We start from the raw sequence: 23,913 nt of genomic DNA, 5'->3' as shown, positions 1-23,913 counted from the left end.
CATTATTGGAACCTACATAGAAACGAAACATAAACTATTTATTAACTTTTGATATTAGCCTCTAATCCTTCCACTTAGATTGGATCGGGTACTTCCATTTGTTTAAATTTTGGATTATATCGAATGTGACAAGTCTATATTATTATAACTGTAGTTAAACTCTCGGTAAGGATGCATGGTACAGAGCAAACGTAACACTGAACGTGTAGTGGACTTGGAGCTATCTATAATTTGTTATTATTGATACGATCCCATAATAAAATAAATTACTTATCAAATTAATTATTCTAATTCGATTTGATATGTTGATAAACTAGATAATTGTTCAAAGCATCTATCTATCTTCTATCTTATTATTATTATTATTTTATTATTAATAGCCCAACAAGGGACAATCTATAATCTTAAAAGTCTTGAGCCATTTTAATGTCTTCTAAAATGGTGAGTAATTTTATTATTTTATTTTTTATAAGTAAATAAACAAAATTGGCCCACCGGCGGAGCCCGTTATCTTTTACATTCCCTTGTCCGGACCCTGAGGCATATGTATTCTCCCGCTTTGCTGTTGTGCCAGCCAGACCGTCGGTGGGGTTTTTCCCTTAATTTGAAGGGTCGTTTCTGGGGCAGTGCTATCGGTGTGACCTCAGTCATAAGATTCTATCAATTTTGATTGTTTAATTTGAGCCTTTGTGTTTGACCGTGTATATGCTTCTCGTATGGTGGATGGGTCGTGTTCTTGTGTATGAGTTTCGCCCCTTGCTATGGGATGCTTTAATTTGACGTTGGAATGCTTTGGATTTACAGTTTCATCGAACTTGGCAAGTTAATTGTTTGGCTGGGTAACTTTTTCAGGTACAATCCTCGGCTTCACTTTTAAGCACAATTTTAAGGGTAGAATTATATCCAATTGTGTGAACTCTCCTAACACTTTCATTAACATTTGCTTTCCAAGGTTTTTCTGCTGATGTCGGAACGTCTCCCAGTTCTTTGGATTTGAAGAAAAAACCATCTGCTTAATCCTCAAGGTTTGCTCTTTGCCTTAGTTTTCTCCTTCTACTAATATACCCAGCTTCACTTTTAAGCACAATTTTAAGGGTAGAATTATATCCAATTGAAAAGAAAGATGAGGGCATTTTGTAGTCAACCACCATTATTTGATATATTTTTGATCCAAACATTCATACTTTGGTGAAGAGGCAGATACAGAGGAACATTAAGAATAAATGTCAAAATGGGGCCACTGTGAGGTAAAAGTATATAACTTATGGTTTTTGAAACTTCAGATAGTTGAACTTGTTAATCTTCCGTAGGAAACTTTTTTGAAACAAGTCGGGAGAAAAATTCATCATCAAAAACTAAATTTGGGTACATAATCCATATATCACTCCATACTTTTGAGAGTGGCTCCTGCATAAATTTTTTCCCAAAATTTATTCAATATAATTTGTTGGGTTCCATAAAACGTTTACGCATAGTACTTGGCAGTGTGAAAAATTTTCAGGCGCTGCAAAAAAGGGCTGAAAACAAATTCAGTGATCATTTTCCTGGCAGTTCCAGTAGCTCTGTTTCCTCAAACCTCCATCATTGCACATCATAACTCCATAAACTGGCTTTTTATCTACTTACAATGAATCTTGGCTCTTTTGCAGATACGTCCATTTGGGTACCTTGTGAGGTACCGACAATTGTAGTCTGGAGTTAGATAATTAAACAGTCTTGCTCTGGAGATTGGGAGATTGGAGCGTGGCCGGATAATCTAAAGGCGGTGATGGATGACCATATCGGAGGCGACACAATCGGTAAGAGTAGAACCAAAATTATTTCTCGATCGTTAATATGTGTTTGGGTTTACGTGTGTATGCAATTGTGTTCTGGTACAAAATAATTCATTGTAATTGTTCATGTCGTTATGTTGTGTTGTATGAAGTTGCAACAATTTTTTTAATACTCAAAACATAGCTTTTGTTTATACAATTTTAGAGAAATTAAAACCCCCAATATACATATAATAACTTAATATATATAGATAATAAGTAAAAAAACCTTAGAGAAGAAGTTTGTGATGAAATGACTGTCTAAAAATCATTTAAAGTAATAATCAGAAGTAACAATACTAATGTAGAGTTGCCTGCATATCAACAATCCACGTATCTAAATGTAAGTAAAAATATTGGCCAGAAAAATGTTCATTAAATTAGGTCAAAAGGGTGCACATACAAGAAAACCTCCATTTGTTCCGCCCCACCTGCACAGATAGTAGGAAAAGCTTTGTTATCCTTAACACCTTGTATGGCTGGTTATCATTTTGAACTTTGCCAAACTTTACTTCTAGGGATTCAACCAGCTGACCGACACAGATATATGCAGAAGTTATGCTTAGTCTGCTAAATAGAGTGTCTAGAAAAGTAGACAAGCAGTTGGTACCTTGCCCAGAGTTGTAGCCGGTGGATAGTAGTGGATAGCAGTCTGGTGCAGAAGATACATCTGAGGCTCCTGCTATCTCATTTGATTTACAATAGCCAGTTAAATTCCACATCTTAGAGAATTGGAGGCTACCTTGAGCTTGCAGCTAGATTGATGACACATTATGGAATATGAGTGACTGTCAGCTGTATAAAAAACATAGTTTGGAAATTATGGACAAGAACTCCATTACTCATACATAAAGAAATCAAAAATTAAAATACTAAAATACCAAAATTCAATAATTATTAATTAATTAAATTTTTAATGTATAGGTCATATGGAAATTATGAAAATCTCAAGCAAAAATAATTGTTCTTTACAAAGAGATATTAATCTAAATAATTAACATTTTGTAAAATTATATTTCTAACAATCATTCGTTTTGGAATTTTGTGTACACATGATTTAACGCGTTGTTAGTTTAATTGTCATATATTTGAATTTTATAGTTGTACAATTATGATGTTTAGAAATAAATGTTAGACTAATAAAATATCAATGTACTTACTATTTTGTATAACAAAAAAACTCCAGCTTATGATTTAGAAATTTGATTGTGTTATATGTTGCTTATTTTTATTTATTTTTTAATTTATATATTTTGAAATTCAAAACTGTGATCCTAATAAAAAAAAATTGGCTAAATTACATAATGGAAGTAACAATTACATAAACACTAAAATTATGAAATGTATATATGTCTACAGTTTTAGTGATTATTATAACTAAAATCGTATATCAACTTATATCCTTATTAAGATATTTTAATTTTCTGCATGTTTATATAAATGTAATAGGAGCTATAATAATTATAACGTTCAAGACTAAAAAAGGTGCTCACTCGATCTCAAATTAGTGGTAAAACCACCTGCCCTGATTGATGAACTTCCTGGGTTTACCCTTCTTTCTTGAAGTCTCCTTCCCCTGAACACAAAAACATGTGTAGAACTACCCATATTAAATATTATATAAATTTAAATTAAACTCATAAGGTTATGAGGGATTAGTGGCCTCCCTTTTTAAATAAAATATTAAGCATGAGAAATGCGCACATGCATATTAAATATGAGGATGAAAGGGGTCAATACCAGTAACCTGAAAACTGGGTATGGTCAATGATAATATACAACACAACATTTTTGTGATAACTCACTTTTTACGGGGAGGCTCTTCCTCGATAGTCTCGATTGCTCCAAAACCTAGGAGGGGGAGGTTTGAAAGATTGTTGCCTTCAAAGGCATAGTACTTGAGTGTAAAAGGGTACTTTTCTGTTCATTACGCAATCAGAGGATACAACTTTAAAATATACTCATAACCAATTCTATGCATGACAGTCAATGAAGGGGATGTGCCCCCACGGGGTAGGGGTCGTCCTCCAATACCCGTGACCGAAGAGGTGCTAGAACGCAGAAGGCTCTCAAAACAGCAGGCTAATGCTGCCCGCCCGAAACGTAAGTTCAAATTGTAATACAATCCCAACAGCTTTATTCCACTTATTATGATTTGTTCGTGTAATTCCAGAAGCGACTATGTGATTATAATAAGGGAATTACAAATGTTTTGTGATCCGGCTCTTTTGTTATTACATTGAAGGGTGATATGGTATTATACTATTATACATGAAATAGTTGTTTCACTACTACACATCCAAACAGAGTCTATCTTTGGAAGCCCAAAACCTTCCTGATATATGCAATTCCAGTGATTAAGTGATTAAGCTATTACATTGAACGTTAAAAAAATGTTAGACAAAATACAAATATAGGGGTGATAGTTGAAACCAAAAAGAGAATCGTGATATCCAGTATCAGTATACTCATGTATATTTAGTCTATTTAGTATGCTTTTGCTGGCTGTCTCTCGTGTTAATTACCCTTTATCTAACATTCACTAATGCTGTCATTTTAAATCAGGGGAAGGGCCTTCCAGGAAAAGAAGGAGGCCGAAGCGTGGCGTGGCAGGAACCGTCCAAGCCGAGGAGGATTTACCAAGTATGCGGATTAATACTGCAGGCCACCAATATGAGTCCTGCAGGAAACTTACTGATTCTGATATACTTATAAAGTTGAATTGTTCCCTACGATTTAGCGTGCACTTTTCTCTAATCAATCATTTATGTAGATGGTGCTGCAACATCAACTCAAACAACTCCCCTTAATTCGGATGCATCATCAGCAAAAGGTGATCTTTACAGCGACATTGTTGAAGAAATTACTCTATGTTGCTTAATAAATGATTACCATGTCTGTAGCTGTTTAAAATAACTTTTCTATTACATGTACATGTAGACCAGAACAAATGAAGTGTTGTGGTTTTTGAACTTAATATTGTAAATGTACCATGCACAATAACCACAACTGCTCCATGGCTATATTTTGCATGACATGTTCTAACACTGCTGTAATATTTACGGTTGGTCACTAGGTGTGCAAATTATTTATGATTATTAATTCAACTCGTGGCAGCCAATCTTGGGTCTGTGGCTTCACGGAAGCGGGGTCGGCCTCCAATAGTTGTGACTGAGGAAGTGTTAGAGCGCAGGAGATTATCAAAACAGAGAGTAAATGCTGCTCGGGCAAAGAGTGAGTTGTGATCCTAATGTTCGTGTGTATTGACACTGTCATGCAATAATGCCTTTTTACCTCATATTTGGTCATTATTTATACATTTCTCATGCTTACCCATATTTTTTATGGGGGTGGAGCACATTATGCTGCCTTGTGAGGGTGCTGACGTGCCAGTTTGGCATGCATTTAAATTAATATTTCTCCTTTCATGTTGGTTATCTGTTGCTGTTAATTAAATGGTTATTTCTATGTTTCGAACTAGAGGAAGGACCTGCAAGGAAGAGGGGGAGGCCTAGGCATGATGTGATGGGGCCTATTGAACACACCCATGGTTTAGAAAGCTCTGAAATTCAAGGATCTTGTCAACGATGTGAGCCACGCTTCTCCATACTTAATCATATTAGCCCTCTCCGGGCAACTGTTTGTTCCCAATATCTTATCCATGTGATCGTTGTTGTTTTCTGGATCAGGTCATGCTGCCCCATCCTGTGATGCAGATCATGAGTGTCGGTTCAGCTCAGTTATAACCTTAGCCCAAGGTAATCTTTTTTACTCCATTTTAAAAATGTTTGTGCATAGTAATGCCACATATTGCCAAACGCCTTTATTCGGGTTTGATCATAATTTATATACTTTTCATGCTTACCCGTCTATTTTGTATGGAATAAATTCTTACCTCTAAAGGTTGCTTTACGGGGATGGGGGGCGAATCATCCTGCCTGGTGGTGGTTCGGACATGCTTGCGTTGCTTACATTTGAATTAGTTCTTTAAATCTCATAATGGTTATGTGTTTCCCCTAATAAATGGTTACGTCCATATCTGGAAGCAGGGGAAGGTCCTTCAAGGAGGAGGGGTAGGCCTAGGCGTGGTGTGACAGAGCTTATTGCACATACCCACGGCTTAGGAAGCTGTGAAATTCAACGATTGTGTGATCAACGTGACCCACCCTTAAGCATATTTAATCATATTAGCCCTCACTGCGTAAATTATTATTACCAGTATCTTATGCGCCTTATCGTTGATGTTTGCTTGATCAGGTGATGATGCCCCAGCCTGTCATGCGCCTCATGAATGTCGACTCTATTCAGTTATATCCCCATCCCAAGGTGATCTTTGTTGCTCCATTTTAAAATAGTTTGTGCATAGTAATTCTGCATAATAGTAAATGCCTTTATCCCCGACTTACAACACTGTTTGGGTTGCCATAAAATTTTTCTCGCCACGCAGGTGTGTCTTCCGCGTCTATTTCTGCATCATTCCATGCGCCATCAACAGAGTCTCCCATAGGTAGAGTTTGTTGCTCAAAGACAGTTTGCCATCTCTTTGTTTGTGGCGCGCAATAAATTCAGTACTTTTATACATATTTAGGAACGTAGGAACCTCATATGTTGTGCTTACACTAGAATCTTGGGCTTTATATTTAAAAAAAACACTACCATGCATAGTCGCACATGTTTCTTTGTTTGGCAATAATCCTTATTTCCCAGCGGCGATAATCTTGCAAAACATTTGCATTTTAAACTTTTAAATACACAGGCCCTTATATATGCTTCATTACCTATTTTGATAGATAGTAATAAACAACCAAAACGTAGAGGACGTCCTCCGATTCTTGTCACTCCAGAGGTGTTAGAAAGACGAAGATTATCAAGAAAGAGGATCACTTTCTCCCGGCCAAAAGGTAAGCTAAGCATGTGTTTGACAACCTACTGGCCTCCCAAAACCTTCTCTTAGTTACATGTTCCTCAGTATGAGAGGCACATGACTCCCATCCCGCGAAAGTTATTTGCAGTTATTATCTCCCACCGCCCATTATGAACCTCTTCCACAAAGCGTGTTTTAATATGCTTTTCTTTTAAAACAGGAGGGGACCCTTTAAGGAAGAGAGGAAGCCCTAGGCCTATCATATTGGATAACACTCGGCTCTGTTGTACTTCATCAGGCCCAATAATTCATCACCAGGATAACAATGGTATGAACAACCAAAAAGTGTGTATATCAAAATGTCATAGAACTCTAAATTTCCCAAGAAGTCATATAATATTATCATCTAAATATCATTCTTATCAACATCTTCAAATTTTTCAGCAGGTGAAGCATCAGGCTCCTCCACAGCTGCCCCATGTGACTAGAGTTCGGCTGTAGAATTGCAAGAAGGTAACTCCCGTTCCCGTATTTTGAACAACCTAAAAATTAGTAGGTTTTGCTGTGTATAGGCCCACCTGGTGGTTACACTACTCGAATTATGTGGCTTTACATCAAATATATATGTAGGACATGTGCTTACATTACTGGAGAAAATTGGTAGAAAATGTTATTTTAAAATTTCCCATTCAATCTCAATATAAAAGGAAATATAGGTACATGTAGATCCCGCATAGGTGCCAAATTATAACAACCAATTTAAAATTAAAATTTATGTCACCTCTAGCAGAAATGTTATTGGAGGCAACTATATCTATGTCCATTGTTAGTTAAGTTAATGCTTTGAAAATTATCAAAGCTTAATTTCATGTTTTAACACGGATTCTTTCTAAAAATATAAGAAAATGGCTTTCATGTTTTTTTAAATACTGGGGTGGTTCAGCATCAAATTAACTGATTGGTTAATGAGCATGGTGATGTCTTTGCACCTGGGCCGAGGTTCCGCATAAATTGGTAACTACTTGCTACATTGCGGTGTCTATCACTAATATCTATGATTTATCTCAAGACGAGTTGTGGCATTTGTATCATATCTTGAATTATTTTTATTTAATTTTTTTTATCTTTGGGGCATAAAGTTGAGCTGGATGTTTGGAGCATAATCTTTTAGAATGCATATTTTTTTTATCTCATGCAATAATCATACAGGAAAATTATATAGTATGATATATTATCGGACCTGCATTAAGATTCAGAATTATGGCATTAAAATATTATAAATTATGTGCCAAGAACAATTATCCTATATTTGATTTGATTTTTTCATTTTGTTAAAATATTTTGTTAAAATATTTTTTGGCATGCATCTTTCTGATCTTACAAACAGGTGTGGCGATAGGCAGCAATCTACCCTTGGCAGAACATTTAGGTACTTTCTCTTTACTTTGTGAAGAAAACTTTCCTCCATCTATTCTTTATAAGGCCATTCATCATGCTGCAACATATACCATTCCTCCAGATCCCCGGAGGCAAAATAGCTGCACAAATTGCCACTCTTACCACACTGTGCCTTCATGCAGTAGTTTTACATTTATAACGGCCAATGCATACTGACACTGCCGATCCCTGTCATTTGCAGAAACACCGCAAATACGCAAATCCATAGATCGGAAGAAAAAGGAATTCAGTAAGGCATTTTTTTAGTCCCCAAGTGAAATTAATAAAAGCTTACTTCGTTCTATTTAAGCTAATGCACCTTCATTCACCTCTAAATGTTACTTTAATGACATAGTGGAAAGTAATATGATCCTTGACCTTGGAAGGCAAGAGGATACTTGCGGATACTGCACTGCAATGGTATGGAGTGCGGAGTATACAGGGAGGCATGTGGGTTCTGGGCCAAAAGGGTATTCCATTTATTGTGGCAAGGGAAAGGTTCAGCTTCCTCTGCTACGCGAACCACCTCCATAGTTGAAGGGATTGATAGCTCCAGATGGGGTGACATCAAATAAGTATTTCAGCAAGAGCAGAGTTTACACCAACATTTTTGCTTTCTGCTCCTTTGGGGGTAATGTTGACCATTCAGTAATAAAGGAAAGGGACCGTTCATTTTTCGCATAAGTGGCCTTACGTACCACAGTCTTGGTTCTTTGGTACCCCCTGATGGCCTGACTCCTAAGTTTGCCCAATTATACATGTATGATGGTCAAGAAGCTGTCACCCACCGAATGGATTTCTCGAGCAGGATGGGGGAGGTGGATCCAGCGATTGTGACCATGTTACAGGGAATGTTGGAATGTGAAAATGTATTGGTGGGTATGTTTAAACAATTGCGGGACCGCATCACGGGTTCTCAACCTGAACCAGTTACCTTGAGGTTGTTGGCAAGAAGAACATCTGATGGACGTCTCGAAAACATCCCAACTGAAAATGATTACAAATTTGCTGGCCTTGTGGTGGATAATGACTTTACAAATCACCGTGATGTTGTGGCTGAGCATAAAAAAACGGGCCTACAACATATCAGTGACCTCCATCCTTCTTACATGTCATTACAATACCCTTTACTATTCCCATATGGGGAAGACGGATACCGAACCAATATTAAGCACCGTAATGCTGAAAATTCTGAGTTTAAAAAAAATAACAAGGTCAGCATGCGAGAATATTATGTGTTTCGGGCACAATATCGCAAGGGTGAAGGACATACAATAATTCTCGGAGGCCGCCTATTCTTGCAATTCATAGTTGACGCCTGGTGCTCGGTGGAACACGGTCGTTTAATATGGGTACGAAGACACCAATCTCTAATAAGATCGGAACTTTACAATAACATTGTAGACAGTATGAGACGGGGTGATGTAGATGCCACAGATTTGGGAAAACGAGTGGTCCTGCCATCAAGTTTCACTGGTGGGTATAGATATATGCAGCAGAATTTTCAAGATTCTTTGGCTCTATGCAAGGAATTTGGCCACCCAGATTTGTTCATCACTTTTACCTGTAACCCGAAATGGGCTGAAATCCAGCATGCAGTTCATGCATCAGGCTCGCATGATGCTTCTGTGCGTCCAGATATTGTGGCACGCGTTTTTAAGATGAAACTAGACACCATGATAAATGACCTTACCAAAAAACATGTTCTAGGTCATCTCGTTGGAGGTAATCCTTGTCCTCACTTAACGATGTACCCTTAACACCTTTTAAATAATTCTGCCAATTATCACTGATTTTGTTACTCCCAGAGCGCCAATTCAATCACAACCACCACATCCCTCTACACAGTATTTTATTTAGTTTAAAAAGGAGCAATTTATGTATTTATATCGTTGCTTAGGGTAGGAAAATTGTTCACAAAACACTTTGAATCCGTGCAAGTAAATTCTACTATTTATGCACCTAACCACATTTTGAACTCGGTGTTCGATGTACACCATCATTATCAACAAATATTTGATAATATTTTTGGTGTCCACTTACACTCAATTATGTGTTTAATTGCAGTGGTATACACAGTCGAGTTTCAAAAACGTGGTTTACCCCACGCTCATATTGTAGTCTGGTTGGCAACTGCTGACAAGTTAGTCACTATGGATGACATTGATAGTGTAATAAGTGCAGAGATTCCAGATAAAGATGCCTGTTAGGTCCCAATGTGTTTGTAGAAAGGGGGTTGAATACAAACAGTACCGAATAATCGAATTAAATGCGGAATAAAAAATGTGAAACAAAATTCAAGTTAAATAAAAATATTATTAAACTTGAAAGGTGTTACAACAACTGTATCGATTACAAGGAATTAATCTCAAATTAATTATCACAAATTTAGAATAAATTCGACATGAACTTTTTCTATTTTTGCAATAATTAGAATCAAATGCTAAACGCGATTTGAGATTAAGTTCTAGGGATTTTGATCCGCTAGATTGTTACACAAGAACAAGAGAATGATTTCTAGTTGATTGGATTTAACTTTACAAACTAGAAATTTAATCTTGAAGTAAGCAGATGAAAAAATGAAATATTTGCTGCGGCTGCTGTGTTCTTGTTTTTTGACTTGTGTATTGGATGGATTATGCTTTCTGCTGCTTTTGTTTCTTTTTAATTCATTCAACAGAATTGAATTGAACTGGAATGACAATCCTGAGCTCAGCAAGACTTTCGGTATGACAATCAAATGAACTAGCAAGACTATCAGAATGAACTAGCAAGACAATCAGAATGAACTAGCAAGACAATCCTCCTCCCAGTGTAACTTTCAGTGAGACTATTGTTTGTACTAGCATGACTTTCGGTATGACTATTGATTGTCATACCGATTGTCATACTAGTACAATCAGTTTGACTTGCTGAATTTAAATGAATTTTAATCCAATTTAAATTCTGAAAATTCCTAAAATTAATTCAGAATTAATTAATCAATTAATTCAATTAATAAATAAATTATTCTTCGCAGATATAATTTATTTTCTTAATTAAATTAGATGACTTCATTAATTAATAGAGAATTAATTCTAGTCTTCAACAGTACCCATCTTTCTGCAAATCTTCTGAAAATCACTGAAAATTATGAATCAATTCCACCACTTCAATGTTGACACCCGATGTACTGTCTGGTTCATGAGTGACTAACTTCCGTGACGTTTCTTCATGTCTTGACTTTGACACTTTGATTTTCTTCAGATTAAATCCTTGTAATTAATGATACTCTGACGAGATCTCTGTCACTTGATTAAATCCACAATCTTGATTTATATCACTGAGGCATGATCAATTTCTTGAACTTCTTCCAGTGAATAAATTCCTCAAGTCTGTAGATGAACCTTGTTTCTGAATCCTTTGACAGATATTACTTTGCGAGATCTCTCTGACGGTCGATCCACTATTTACTTATTACATTCTTATTTGAGTTGAGTTGAATCCTCGAATATACAAATAGGTCTATGACATATGACTTACAATCTCCCCCTATTTGTTTGTTAGACAATAACACACAAATACCTAGAGGATAACTCAACTAACAAATAAGAAAAAGATATAAATATACATGCAAAGTAAATAGTAGAAAAGTTCTGTACTAGATTTAACATTTTCCAGATTCCAAGTAGATGTTCCTCTAGACTGAACATATCTTCAAGTAGTTTCATCTTCTTTTGTACAACCACATTTCCTGTTGAGAAGCACATATCTCTCTTGCTTCTCCCCCTATGAGAATCAACTGATTAAAGAAGATCACCTTCGTTTTACCACCTCTCCCGTACAATAGGATCCGCAGATAAAAACCAATGGTACTCCCCTAACAGCTTCTTTCCTTACTAGGAAATCACCTTGTGTTTACCACCTCTCCCGTACAATAGGATCCGTAGTTAGAAACAACAATGGTGTGGTGTAGTGTACATTTTTAGGATCTTTTTCTTCCTCCCTGCTATTTCTCCCCCTTAGTTGAGGAATCCTCCAAACTATTACTTAAGCTTCTATCTCCCCCTTAAAGAAGGAATGTATGCCGTCGTCTGAAGGAGTTCTCATATTTCACTTGGTTGGAAAAGAAATAACAAGTAGTTTCTTTTTCTTCCTCACTGTGAGTGTGTGATTGTGTTTTAGTGTACCTCACATGTGTTTCACTCTTCTCTCCACTCGTGTTTACACTCATTCTCACAAGTGTATCACTCTTCTCTCATAGCTCCATAATCCAGCTGTACCTGCAAGGAAAATCACCTTAGCCATCCTTAAGGAGGTCACAGGTGGTGCAATGGGAGTTCACAAATCCCCATCCTTGTTAAACTCGTCAGATGAATCTGAGTCATAATTTACAAGTTGCTAGTTTCCCTTTTAGGGTTCCAGATTTGAATTCTGGGAAGGTAAACAATGATCCAACGAATTTAGCATAAAGATCAAAGTTCCCTTCTAATGTCTGTAAAGACATTTCCTTGTGACTCATCAGGTAATATCTGAATCATTGTCAACAAGTTGCCGATCTGCACCTATGTCAGATCCACTATCCGCAGATGCATCCAGGGGATTTAAGCCTGGGGAGGTAGACACTGACCACTGACATATGGCTTTTGGATCAGTATCCTCTCCTAACACCTGTAAAGGCAATTGGTCCACTAACGAACCTTGAACAATCGAATCTGACCTTAAAATGGTCGAAACTCTTGTTTCCGTCAACTCATCCTTTGTGTGTGTAACCTCTCCTTGTGCATCAAGAATTGTTTATGTTTGAAGTGGTGACACTACATCGGATACCTTGGCCGACAGGCAAAATTCAATAGACTCACCCTGTTGAGAGAATGAATCTAGTAACTGTTTTTGTGCCTTTTCAGCCATTACATCTTTTTGAGAAGATGTATGGGGGTAAGCAGTTGTCTCGGTTTAAATACTACTCATCTATGTAGGAGACAGAGCTACTGGGTTGACTACAGAACCTTCCTTATGTGGTGCACTAGGCACTATCTCCCTCACGCTCATTCATACTACATTTAGTGGTAAGAGAGTGTTGATTGGTTCTGTTTTTGTGTTTGTCTTTACAGTCTGGGATAGACGTTGTGGGTTTTCAACCTCATGATTGTCAATGAAAGAAAGTCATTGGAGACTGAACCTGTAACACAGAACATATGGTAATAGAGAGAAAATGATTTACAATAGTGATTTCAAAAGATTTTACATGAAATAAGAAATCACTAATGTAGAAAGAAGTTTGATTTTGTTTTTCAATATGAATGAGTTTTTGATAAAACATTGATCACTTAGGGTAAAGTCTAAGTAATTCTCATTCATGTCAAAAGCTTACAAATATGTGCAACATAATGTTAACAACATATCATTGACCGATACTTGTCAAGTACTTTAGATACTAATTGTTATGTTGCATAAACAATATACCACTGCACATATAAAATAATATGATTGTGCCTAGTGATAAGATAGTTATTAATATGACGACTCTACTTATTCATATAAAATTATAACTTCTGTTAGAGTGCCATACCATGTCCTTGACGATTGCTTGAGCAGTATACTAGTTCATACCAACCTGAAGTGAGATTGTGAAGAAGAAATTGCATAGTCCAATAGATCTGCAGCTGCAAAGTCCATGAACTGTGGTGCATTGACTTCCTCTTTTGACTTACCAACCAGGAGTACACTTGTACACATCTTACTAGAGTACAATTCCAAGTGTAATGTGCAGCAGGTGTCTGATATGTCGTAATATTCTCAAGTCTCGTCACTGGTGCTATATGTTAGATACTGCTTCCTGATAATAACCTAGCACAATATACAAAATTACAATGATAACATTCCCAGCTTGCAAACAGCCATATCCCTCAGATAAACCTTTGCTGTTATCTCCAAAGGTAACCAGGGGCCAGCTTTCTCAACCACATTTGATAGCAGGGCTCTATCTCCGGTCATATATCTTGATGATCCACTGTCAAGAATCCACACTACCGGTTACACCTGTTTAATGCCCTGCACTACAAATGGATTAGACCTTCTTCGGAACCCAAACTTGGTTGGGCCCGACATATTTGTAGAACTGTCCTTTGTCAGGCAAAACAACATTTTTAATTTTAATTGCCTCAACTTTCTCAATGACTGAACATTTGACCTTGTAAACAGCCTTAACAAATTTCTGTTTAAGCTTAGGCACAAATGTCTCCTTTCTAGCCTTAGAAGGACTAGCAGTCTTAGACCTATCATGCTTCTTGTTATTGACATGCTGACGAGTAGTACTCTTATCATTAGACACATGCTTACCATTAAAATAAGCATACATCATATTAAAAGCACAAGACATACAATTAGCAACACTACATGCTTTATGAGAGTGATTAACAGCAGGTAATTTATGCATGGTAGACATGACATTATTGTTATCCAACTCATGTGTGTCTGAGTTAGTCTCAGTTGCTTTCACAACTTTGACTAGAACTTTCGACTCACTTGACTTGGAAACAATCTTCTCATAAGCATGATCCTCAGCACGTATTTCTTCTTGAATAACAGAAGAGGTCGCATCAAATGGTTCAGCAATTGATGCTTTATAGAGGGGTTCATCAACACCCTTAAGCACATGTGGTACTTCCCTCCCTTTAGCACAGACATGAGGAGGGGAGTTTATGCCTAATTCTCCAATAGCAGCATTGTAATCATAACCTATTCCAGATGTTTGATTAACAGCTTGCTTACTGTAGAACTCTTTAGCCTTCGAACAAGAATTGAAGTAGGCTCTAACCTTAGTCTCAAGACCGGTGATCTTGTCTTTGAGAATAGTTTCGAGTTTTCTATAACAGTCAACTCTATTCTCTAGAAAAGATACCTGTTCTTTTAATTTGTCTTGATTAATGTGCACAAGTCTTAATTCATTGACCTCTTTCTCAAGGTCTGTGATCTGTAAACTTAACAGTTCATTATCACGACGTGCACAATCTAAGTTACCTCTTTGATGATAAACCATTTCAGCATCAGAAAGTTTTACCTCTATTCTTGACGATGAAGCTTTTCCATCAATAGCCATAAGAGCAAGATTTCCTTCTTCTTCATCTTCACTATCAGTATCATCCCAGCTTCTTCCCTTTGCCAAATAAGCCCTTTCAGAGTTCTTTCTTACTTGCTTTGTCTTCCTATATTCTGTGGCAAAGTGTCCCAACTCATTGCAGTTATAGCATCTAATGGTGCTCCGATCAACCATCCCTATTTTGTATCCACCACTGCTGGTGTTAGAGGATGAAGATCCACCTTTCTGGAATTTGTTGTAGTTGGACTTGTACTTAAGCTTGGGATTCCTCTTGAATCTGACATGGGAGAATCTCTTGACAATTTGGGCCATTGACTCGTCTTCCAATTGCTCCAGCTCTTCCAAGGAGTAAAAATCATCACTTGATTGATTTGTAGTAGGAGGATCATATTCTGCTACTAACTCATTTTCCTCACCCTTGGAAAACTGTACCATTCTTTCCAATTGTTGAGATTGCTGTTGTTGTTGACCTTCAGCTACAAGTGCAGTAGATGTGCTGACCATTCTATCCTTCCCGTAGACTTCCTTCTGTTGAATCTGCTCCAACTCATAGGTTTTTAACACTCCATAGAGCCTGTCCAAAGAAATCTCACTCAGATCTTTAGCTTCTCTAATGGCAGTGATTCTATGTTCAAGATGAGTTGGCAGTGTTAAAAGGAACTTTTTGTTGACCTCCCTGATTGAATAATACTTTCCATTGATGTTCAGGTTGTTGATCAACGCATTGTACCTCTCAAATACTTCAGTAATTCCTTCTCCTGGATATGATTTGAAATGTTCATATTCAGAGGTTAGGATTTCCAACTTGTTCTCCCTAACTTCCTCTGTGCCTTCATTAATTACCTCAATAGTTTCCCACATGTGTTTAGAATTTTTACAGTTCATCACATGTCTGTTCATCAAGGGATCAAGGGAATCAATTAATATTAATTGAAGGCTGGCATCCAAGGAGGCTTCTTCCTTCTCAGCAGGAGTAAAATCTTCGGGCTCTTTTGGATAGGTTCTATCTTTAGTAGTCACCACACCATCTATTATTACCTCCGGTTCAATAACCATCGGAGTTTTTATACCCTTCTTTAACAAGTTTGAATATTTGGGATTTGCAACTTGTAAAAATAAGAGCATCTTCTTCTTCCACATGATATAATTCTCTTTATCAAATTGTGGAATTTTAACGGTTCCAACTTTATGTGAAGTCATTATGAATTTTTGGATAAATAAAAATTCAAGGAGTTGAAAAATCACAAAAGTCTAGGATCTTGATTTGTTCGTTAATCAAAAGGCTCTGATACCAATTGTTAGGTCCCAATGTGTTTGTAGAAGGGGGGGTTGAATACAAACAGTACCGAATAATCGAATTAAATGCGGAATAAAAAATGTGAAACAAAATTCAAGTTAAATAAAAATATTATTAAACTTGAAAGGTGTTACAACAACTGTATCGATTACAAGGAATTAATCTCAAATTAATTATCACAAATTTAGAATAAATTCGACATGAACTTTTTCTATTTTTGCAATAATTAGAATCAAATGCTAAACACGATTTGAGATTAAGTTCTAGGGATTTTGATCCGCTAGATTGTTACACAAGAACAAGAGAATGATTTCTAGTTGATTGGATTTAACTTTACAAACTAGAAATTTAATCTTGAAGTAAGCAGATGAAAAAATGAAATATTTGCTGCGGCTGCTGTGTTTTTGTTTTTTGACTTGTGTATTGGATGGATTATGCTTTCTGCTGCTTCTGTTTCTTTTTAATTCATTCAACAGAATTGAATTGAACTGAAATGACAATCCTGAGCTCAGCAAGACTTTCGGTATGACAATCAAATGAACTAGCAAGACTATCAGAATGAACTAGCAAGACAATTAGAATGAACTAGCAAGACAATCCTCCTCCCAGTGTAACTTTCAGTGAGACTATTGTTTGTACTAGCATGACTTTCGGTATGACTATTGATTGTCATACCGATTGTCATACTAGTACAATCAGTTTGACTTGCTGAATTTAAATGAATTTTAATCCAATTTAAATTCTGAAAATTCCTAAAATTAATTCAGAATTAATTAATCAATTAATTCAATTAATAAATAAATTATTCTTCGCAGATATAATTTATTTTCTTAATTAAATTAGATGACTTAATTAATTAATAGAGAATTAATTCTAGTCTTCAACAACACCCATCTTTCTGCAAATCTTCTGAAAATCACTGAAAATTATGAATCAATTCCACCACTTCAATGTTGACACCCGATGTACTGTCTGGTTCATGAGTGACTAACTTCCGTGACGTTTCTTCATGTCTTGACTTTGACACTTTGATTTTCTTCAGATTAAATCCTTGTAATTAATGATACTCTGACGAGATCTCTGTCACTTGATTAAATCCACAATCTTGATTTATATCACTGAGGCATGATCAATTTCTTGAACTTCTTCCAGTGAATAAATTCCTCAAGTCTGTAGATGAACCTTGTTTCTGAATCCTTTGACAGATATTACTTTGCGAGATCTCTCTGACGGTCGATCCACTATTTACTTATTACATTCTTATTTGAGTTGAGTTGAATTCTCGAATATACAAATAGGTCTATGACATATGACTTACAATGCCGATCCAGTAGGTTACCAAGCTGTCTCTCAGTTTATGATGCATGGGCCATGCGGCACAGCAAACCCTAAATGTCCATGCATGTCCAATGGCCAGTGCACAAAACATTATCCAAAAAGCTTCAGGGATGCCACAACTTTGGATGATGACGGCTACACTATTTATAGGAGGGATATGAAAATTACAGTGGAGTGTAATGGAATACATCTAGATAACAGGTTGGTTGCTTGTTTATTAATCTTAGTAGGGTCCAGTTATACTCATCTTATTCCTATCACAAAAAGTATATGTAAAGTTTCATGAACAACTGGTCCCTTGGTTGATTGGAACCTTAAATTAAACATTATGTTAACTCATATTAGCTGGAACAAATGTCACATTAAATTAATGACATAGATTATTCAGTCCAACTCTTGGTACACTATTTCAGCAACATGTGGTCAATAGTTCACAACAAGCAAATAGTTTTCCCCGTTCCACTTTTCTGAACTTACTCTGATCGCTAGAATTTCATTTGTGTGGTAGCAGTGACATTAACCCCAAAACGATCCCCAACGTATAGTTTGGGAGTTTGAACATTTACGGTTCTTATATGTTAAACTTAATTCTCCACGGGAATAGTACAAACACAGGAGGAAAGAGTTGAAGTTTAAGATTTTGAGTGCCAAATAAGATAAAATTTCAAGCAATTACCTACCTACACCGACTTTCGGGTGGATATTAATGGTCCTTCAAGTTGTGGATTGTGGTGTTAGTTAAAAATATACAAGGCAGTATTTAACTCTTCCATACATACCTTAATTGAACTGTATATGACTTACCCGCCTTATTACATAGTGTTCAATTACGTAATTATTTAACAATTTGTGCCGAATTGTGGGAATTTAAAGTCCAACCAAATTTAGTAGGAAGGTCGTACAAACAATCCTCGATCGTGTACAACTATGTTTATATGTATTTACATTATTACTGTAAACCTAACATAGTGTCAGCAACAACATGAATTACACTTCTGTGTAATGGTGGTTATTAGAAATTTGTTTCCATATCTTTCTCAGTCATGTGCAACTGCATACGAGCTTACATCTTTATTATTGCTTCTTTTTTTAGGCATGTTGTACCCTACCACCGTGGGTTGCTTGTCAAATACCAGGGGCATATAAATGTTGAGTGGTGCAATCGGTCTCTCTCAATTAAATATTTATTTAAATATATCGGCAAGGGGCCGGATACGGCAACAATTCGATTGGAACAGGGTAGGCAGCACCAGCATGGAAGTGAAGATGCATCATCTTCGGTCTGGAGAAACAATTGCGATGAGGTCAGCAACTATCTCTCATGTCGATATGTATCAGCGGCTGAGGCCAGTTGGCGCCTGTTTGAGTTTCCCATACATTATAGGGAGCCATTTGTTCAGCGTTTATACTTTCATTTGGAAAATGAACAGGAGGTTAAATTTTGTGACAACGAGACCTTGCCTGAGGTTGTTCGTAGGGTTGATCCTGATGGCACAATGTTCATTCAGTGGATGCTTAACAATCATTTTGATAGCCTAGGGCATAATTTAACCTTCACAAAATACCCTACAAAGTTTCGTTGGGATTCATCCGCTAAGCGATGGTTTCGCCGAAAACAAAATGTCAACGTTGTTGGCCGCATGGTCTATGCACACCCGGCCTCAGGTGAACGATTTTACATGCGTTTATTGTTAAATATTGTTGTAGGCGCTAAAACATTTGAGGAGATCAGAACTGTGGGTGGCATTGTTTACCCTACCCATAAACAGGCATGCTTCCGAAGAGGATTGTTGGACTCTGACAAGGAGTGGCATCTTGCACTAGACGATGCAGCACTTTGTGCAATTGCCCCTCAATTACGTGATCTGTTTGTCACTTTGTTAGTCTTCTGCGAAATAAGCAACCCATCGGAACTCTGGGACAAACACTGGGCCAACTTAGCAGATGACATTCAGTATACAAAAAGGAAAATGACCCAATTGCCGAATCTTAAAATCAGTGATGCTGACAAGCAAATGTTGGCCCTCGAAGCAATATCTCAATTATTAAAGCAGTATGGGAAGAAACTTGAGGATTTTCCTGGCCTGCCAGAGCTTAATATTGTCTCCACCACTAGGTATAAAAATGATTTGTTATTGGAAGAGATGATGTATGACCGCGAAAAGCTTAGATCAAAGGCAAGTGAAGGGGTTGATTGCTTCAACTCGATGCAACGCCTTATCTTTGATGAAATTTTGGAGTCCGTGCATACAAATGCAGGAGGCTTCTACTTCATGTATGGCCCTGGAGGCACAGGGAAGACATTTTTATGGTCAACAATTCTAGCAAGACTCAGGAGTGAGGGAAAAATCGTGCTAGCTGTAGCCTCATCAGGTATAGCTTCACTTCTAATTGAAGGAGGACGAACAGCTCACTCACGCTTCAAAATACCAATCGATCCTAATGAATTTACCTATTGTAAAATCAAACAAAATACCTATCTCGCTGAGCTGATAACCAACACAAGCTTAGTCATTTGGGATGAGGCTCCAATGACCCACCGGTACGTTTTTGAGGCTGTCGACCGCACTTTCCGTGATATACGCGCTAAAGTCCATGTAGATGCTCAGGTCCAACCATTTGGCGGCCTTACCATGCTTCTGGGGGAGATTTCCGCCAAATTTTACCAGTAATTCCAAAGAAAGGACGTGAGGAGATTGTTGTAGCAACAATTAGCAAATCACCACTATGGCAATTCTGTAAGGTTTTTAAACTACATGAGAATATGCGGATTGAGCGAGATGTTCCCCCTATTACAATCCAGGGCAAAAAATTACATTTTAGAGACTGGGTTTTAGCTCTGGGGGATGGATTGCAAGAAACCATTGCACTAGGTGATGACCTGGACCCTTCGTGGGTAAGATTACCAGAGGAAGTATGCTCCCCAAGATTAACGCATATGAGTGCAACTGCCTTGCGACTTCACAATTCACCCTCATTGAGTTACATACTATATAATTCTGCTTTGAAAATTAAAATGATTATGCCCACAGTTCAATCACCTTCCAAAAACCTCTCTCACATTCAATTCTTCTGTCGGGTTTTAGTTTACACCCATTTGAATGTGTGTTCATGCGGCTAAAACGTGCAACTCAAGTTTTCACGCCTGCCAAAATAAGCTACCATACCTTCACCTACAGATATATTTTAAGTTTGTTCAGGGAACTAACAGGATCTTAATTTTTTGCAGCTTTCCCTTGCGTACACAGGTGATCCCATCGAAGCAATAGTCAATGACATTTACAAAGACTTACATCACATGCTTGGAGACCTAGAGTATCTACGCAGTAGGGCAATACTGACACCACTTAATGAAAGCGTTGAAAATGTCAATATGACAGTTTTACAAAGACTACCAGGAGAGTTTAAAGAATACAAAAGTTGTGATACTATCTGTAAGGGTTCGTCCAATTCCGAGGTAGACGAAGTGCTGTACCCTCCAGAATACCTGAACTCCCTCAAATTTAGTGGCATGTCAAACCATGAAATTAAAGTCAAAATCGGTGCCCCAATCATGTTGTTACGTAACCTAAATGCCAAAAAAGGGTTATGCAATGGAACTCGCCTCATAATCACTCGGTGTTACCCCTTTCTTATTGAAGCGGTGATTATAACGGGCAAAAGAATTGGTGAAACCACTTACATTCCAAGAATAACTATGTGCCCTCCAGATAAGACTTTGCCTTTTGTGCTAAAAAGGAAGCAATTCCCAATTTCAGTTTGCTATGCAATGACTGTGAATAAAATCCAGGGGCAAACGGTACACAATGTGGGCTTGTACTTGCCTAACCCAGTATTTGGTCATGGGCAAATGTATGTCACAGTCTCAAGAGTAACTTCGCCAGCTGGTTTGAAAATAGTCACAGTGGACAATGATTCGACTCACAACGGCTACACCAAGAATATTGTATACCGAGAAATCTTTGATAATCTGGTGTAGGTTGACAGCCAAAAACAGCCTTAAAGGCATAAATGGAAGCTACAACCTTAATTTTATTATTATTAGTATGCATTTTCTGATCTTACACAGTTGAACGAAAATGAACATCAGTGAAATACTATAGCATTTTCCGGGATTGTATAATTGCACACAGTTTCAACAACATTTTGCACCTCATTTTATGGGCTTAACTTGGAGGATTCCTGGTGTTTTCTTCGCTTTATTTTAGATTGTTGTGGAGTATTCCATCTTGCGCCTCATTTTTGTTTTTTTACCTCCACTACTCTTGAAGTGAGGAATTGACTTCAGACAGTTGTGCATACCTTCAAAGCTTGGGTGAAGCTTATCTTAAGAATGATGCTTCAATGGAATAAAGTGTGTATTATGTGAATTTAGATACATATATATTGGGAATTGGCTTTTATTTAAATTTCTGTGGGAGTTTGTATTGAGGTTCTCCTCGATATATTGGCAAGCTTGGAGAGAATAAGAAGGAGTTTGTATTTTTTTTTGCTTTCCCTGTCCGCAAGTCTCCTTTCACTTACATTACAGTCCGGGAAACTTCATGGTCACTAATCTTATTGACAAACATCAACAAATATTACTTATAAATATGCATAAAAAATAGAATGCAGAAATACATTTTGCAGTGCATGTCTATTGACTATGCCTAAAAGGTTGTTTACCACAAAGTTTCTATGATTTTTGCTGTTTCCTATGCAGTCTTCACTTGCTGCATTTCTGCCGATATTATGGATGCTGATGAATACAAAAATTACCTGGGAGGCATAGTAGCTCAAATTCATGAATACTACACTGATGCTTCCTTCATGGCGTTCAATTTTTTACAGGGAAGTAGGCAAACCCACCTTGCTAACATACTGGTTGGCTATGATGTGACTGTAATGGATTACACTCGGCAATATGAGACTTCCCCATTGCTTACAATGGAAATGCTTCACCATTTCCTCAGATCAGGTGAGGGCTGGATCGTACTTGCCCAGCATAATGTCCTCTTAATGCATTGTGACCGTGGAGGGTGGCCAATTTTGGTTTTCATGCTTGCTGCATTGTTAATAGATACGAACCAATAAACTGGGGAACAGAAGACTTTAGGAATGAATACAAGCAGGCACCTCGAGAACTTTTGCAACTAATGTTACCCCTACATCCGTCTCCTTCGGAGCTGAGGTACTTACAATACATCTCCGGACAGAATTTGGGTACCAAATGGAATAATTGCGAATCCTTTTGCATTAACATACTTTGCGGTTGAACCCATAATAGCTAGCTGAGACTTTGAGAGGGATCTTTAATTGATCCTTTCGTAAATTTGTTAAAAAAAAAATTCTACACCATGATTAGTTAAATTGTAATTACCTTCAAATCTTCCTAAATATTTAAACGTAAATAAAATGTAAGAGACTTATAGAATACATGCATGGGTATGTACATCAAATTATGGTAAAACAATGTGCATCAAATTTTTAAAAGGGTGAAATAGGCAGTCATGCAGCCCAGTTAAAATATAAATATCATTCCTATTAATTTCATATCAAGAATAAATTATCGTACCTCACTTCTTTTCTCCAGTCGGTAATAATTTATTTTTTTCCAACAGAGTATACATTAATCTTCAATATCTTTTAACATATTTATAATTTATGACAAACCCTTCTACATGATAAGCTATTCTGTGAGGCTCACTTTCTGCCTAGCTTAGATGCAAATTTTTCATATACCCACACCATTTTTACAAGACACTTAACGCCTTATACGGAAACTATATTTGACCCTTAAATGTAACGTTTCTTGACAGCACCTCCCATTTTCATCGCCATTACTTTATAGCACAAGCAAAATTTTGTTATTTCAGAATACATATATCCGGCTAACACATTATTTAGATATTAATACTGAATCACCGCTTATATTCAGATTTCGAGTTCAAAATCAAACACTTTTACAAACGGTGACTAAATCTTAAAATTAAACATTACGTTAGAGAAGATTCATAGACACATATTCCATGTTTAGTAAATGACATAGATTTGTCTGACTGACTGCACTGCTTGAACACCTATTTAGAGAACCCCGTCAACT

The 23,913-nt window shown here is 37.0% G+C and overlaps 1 protein-coding gene across 26 annotated transcripts; it reads left to right on the top strand.

Moving 5' to 3' along the window:
- Nucleotides 1–482: 482 nt before the first annotated feature.
- LOC141712757 (uncharacterized) lies at nucleotides 483–23,246 on the top strand. 26 transcript variants are annotated; one of them, XM_074515819.1, is made up of 18 exons: nucleotides 483–852; nucleotides 953–1,025; nucleotides 1,650–1,799; nucleotides 3,801–3,917; nucleotides 4,380–4,457; nucleotides 4,588–4,647; nucleotides 4,932–5,048; nucleotides 5,296–5,403; nucleotides 5,504–5,572; nucleotides 5,864–5,971; nucleotides 6,072–6,140; nucleotides 6,262–6,321; nucleotides 6,605–6,715; nucleotides 6,899–7,006; nucleotides 7,126–7,191; nucleotides 8,066–8,107; nucleotides 8,318–8,365; nucleotides 8,471–8,874. In XM_074515819.1, exons 3-15 carry the CDS (start codon nucleotides 1,769–1,771, stop codon nucleotides 7,164–7,166), a joined length of 1,077 nt encoding a protein of 358 aa, XP_074371920.1. In that variant the 5' UTR covers nucleotides 483–852; nucleotides 953–1,025; nucleotides 1,650–1,768; the 3' UTR covers nucleotides 7,167–7,191; nucleotides 8,066–8,107; nucleotides 8,318–8,365; nucleotides 8,471–8,874. The 26 variants fall into 26 exon arrangements, with proteins under 26 accessions (XP_074371920.1, XP_074371924.1, XP_074371923.1 ...); XM_074515820.1 differs by having other exon boundaries at nucleotides 486–852; nucleotides 5,864–5,962; nucleotides 7,123–7,191; XM_074515815.1 differs by lacking the exon at nucleotides 8,471–8,874 and adding an exon at nucleotides 22,534–23,246 and having other exon boundaries at nucleotides 487–852; nucleotides 7,123–7,191.
- Nucleotides 23,247–23,913: the final 667 nt, after the last annotated feature.

Source organism: Apium graveolens, chromosome 3, assembly GCF_009905375.1.
Source record: "Apium graveolens cultivar Ventura chromosome 3, ASM990537v1, whole genome shotgun sequence".
Lineage (NCBI taxonomy): Eukaryota > Viridiplantae > Streptophyta > Magnoliopsida > Apiales > Apiaceae > Apium > Apium graveolens.
The sequence above is the reverse complement of the archived record's forward strand: the minus strand, read 5'-3'. Positions and strand labels throughout refer to the sequence as shown.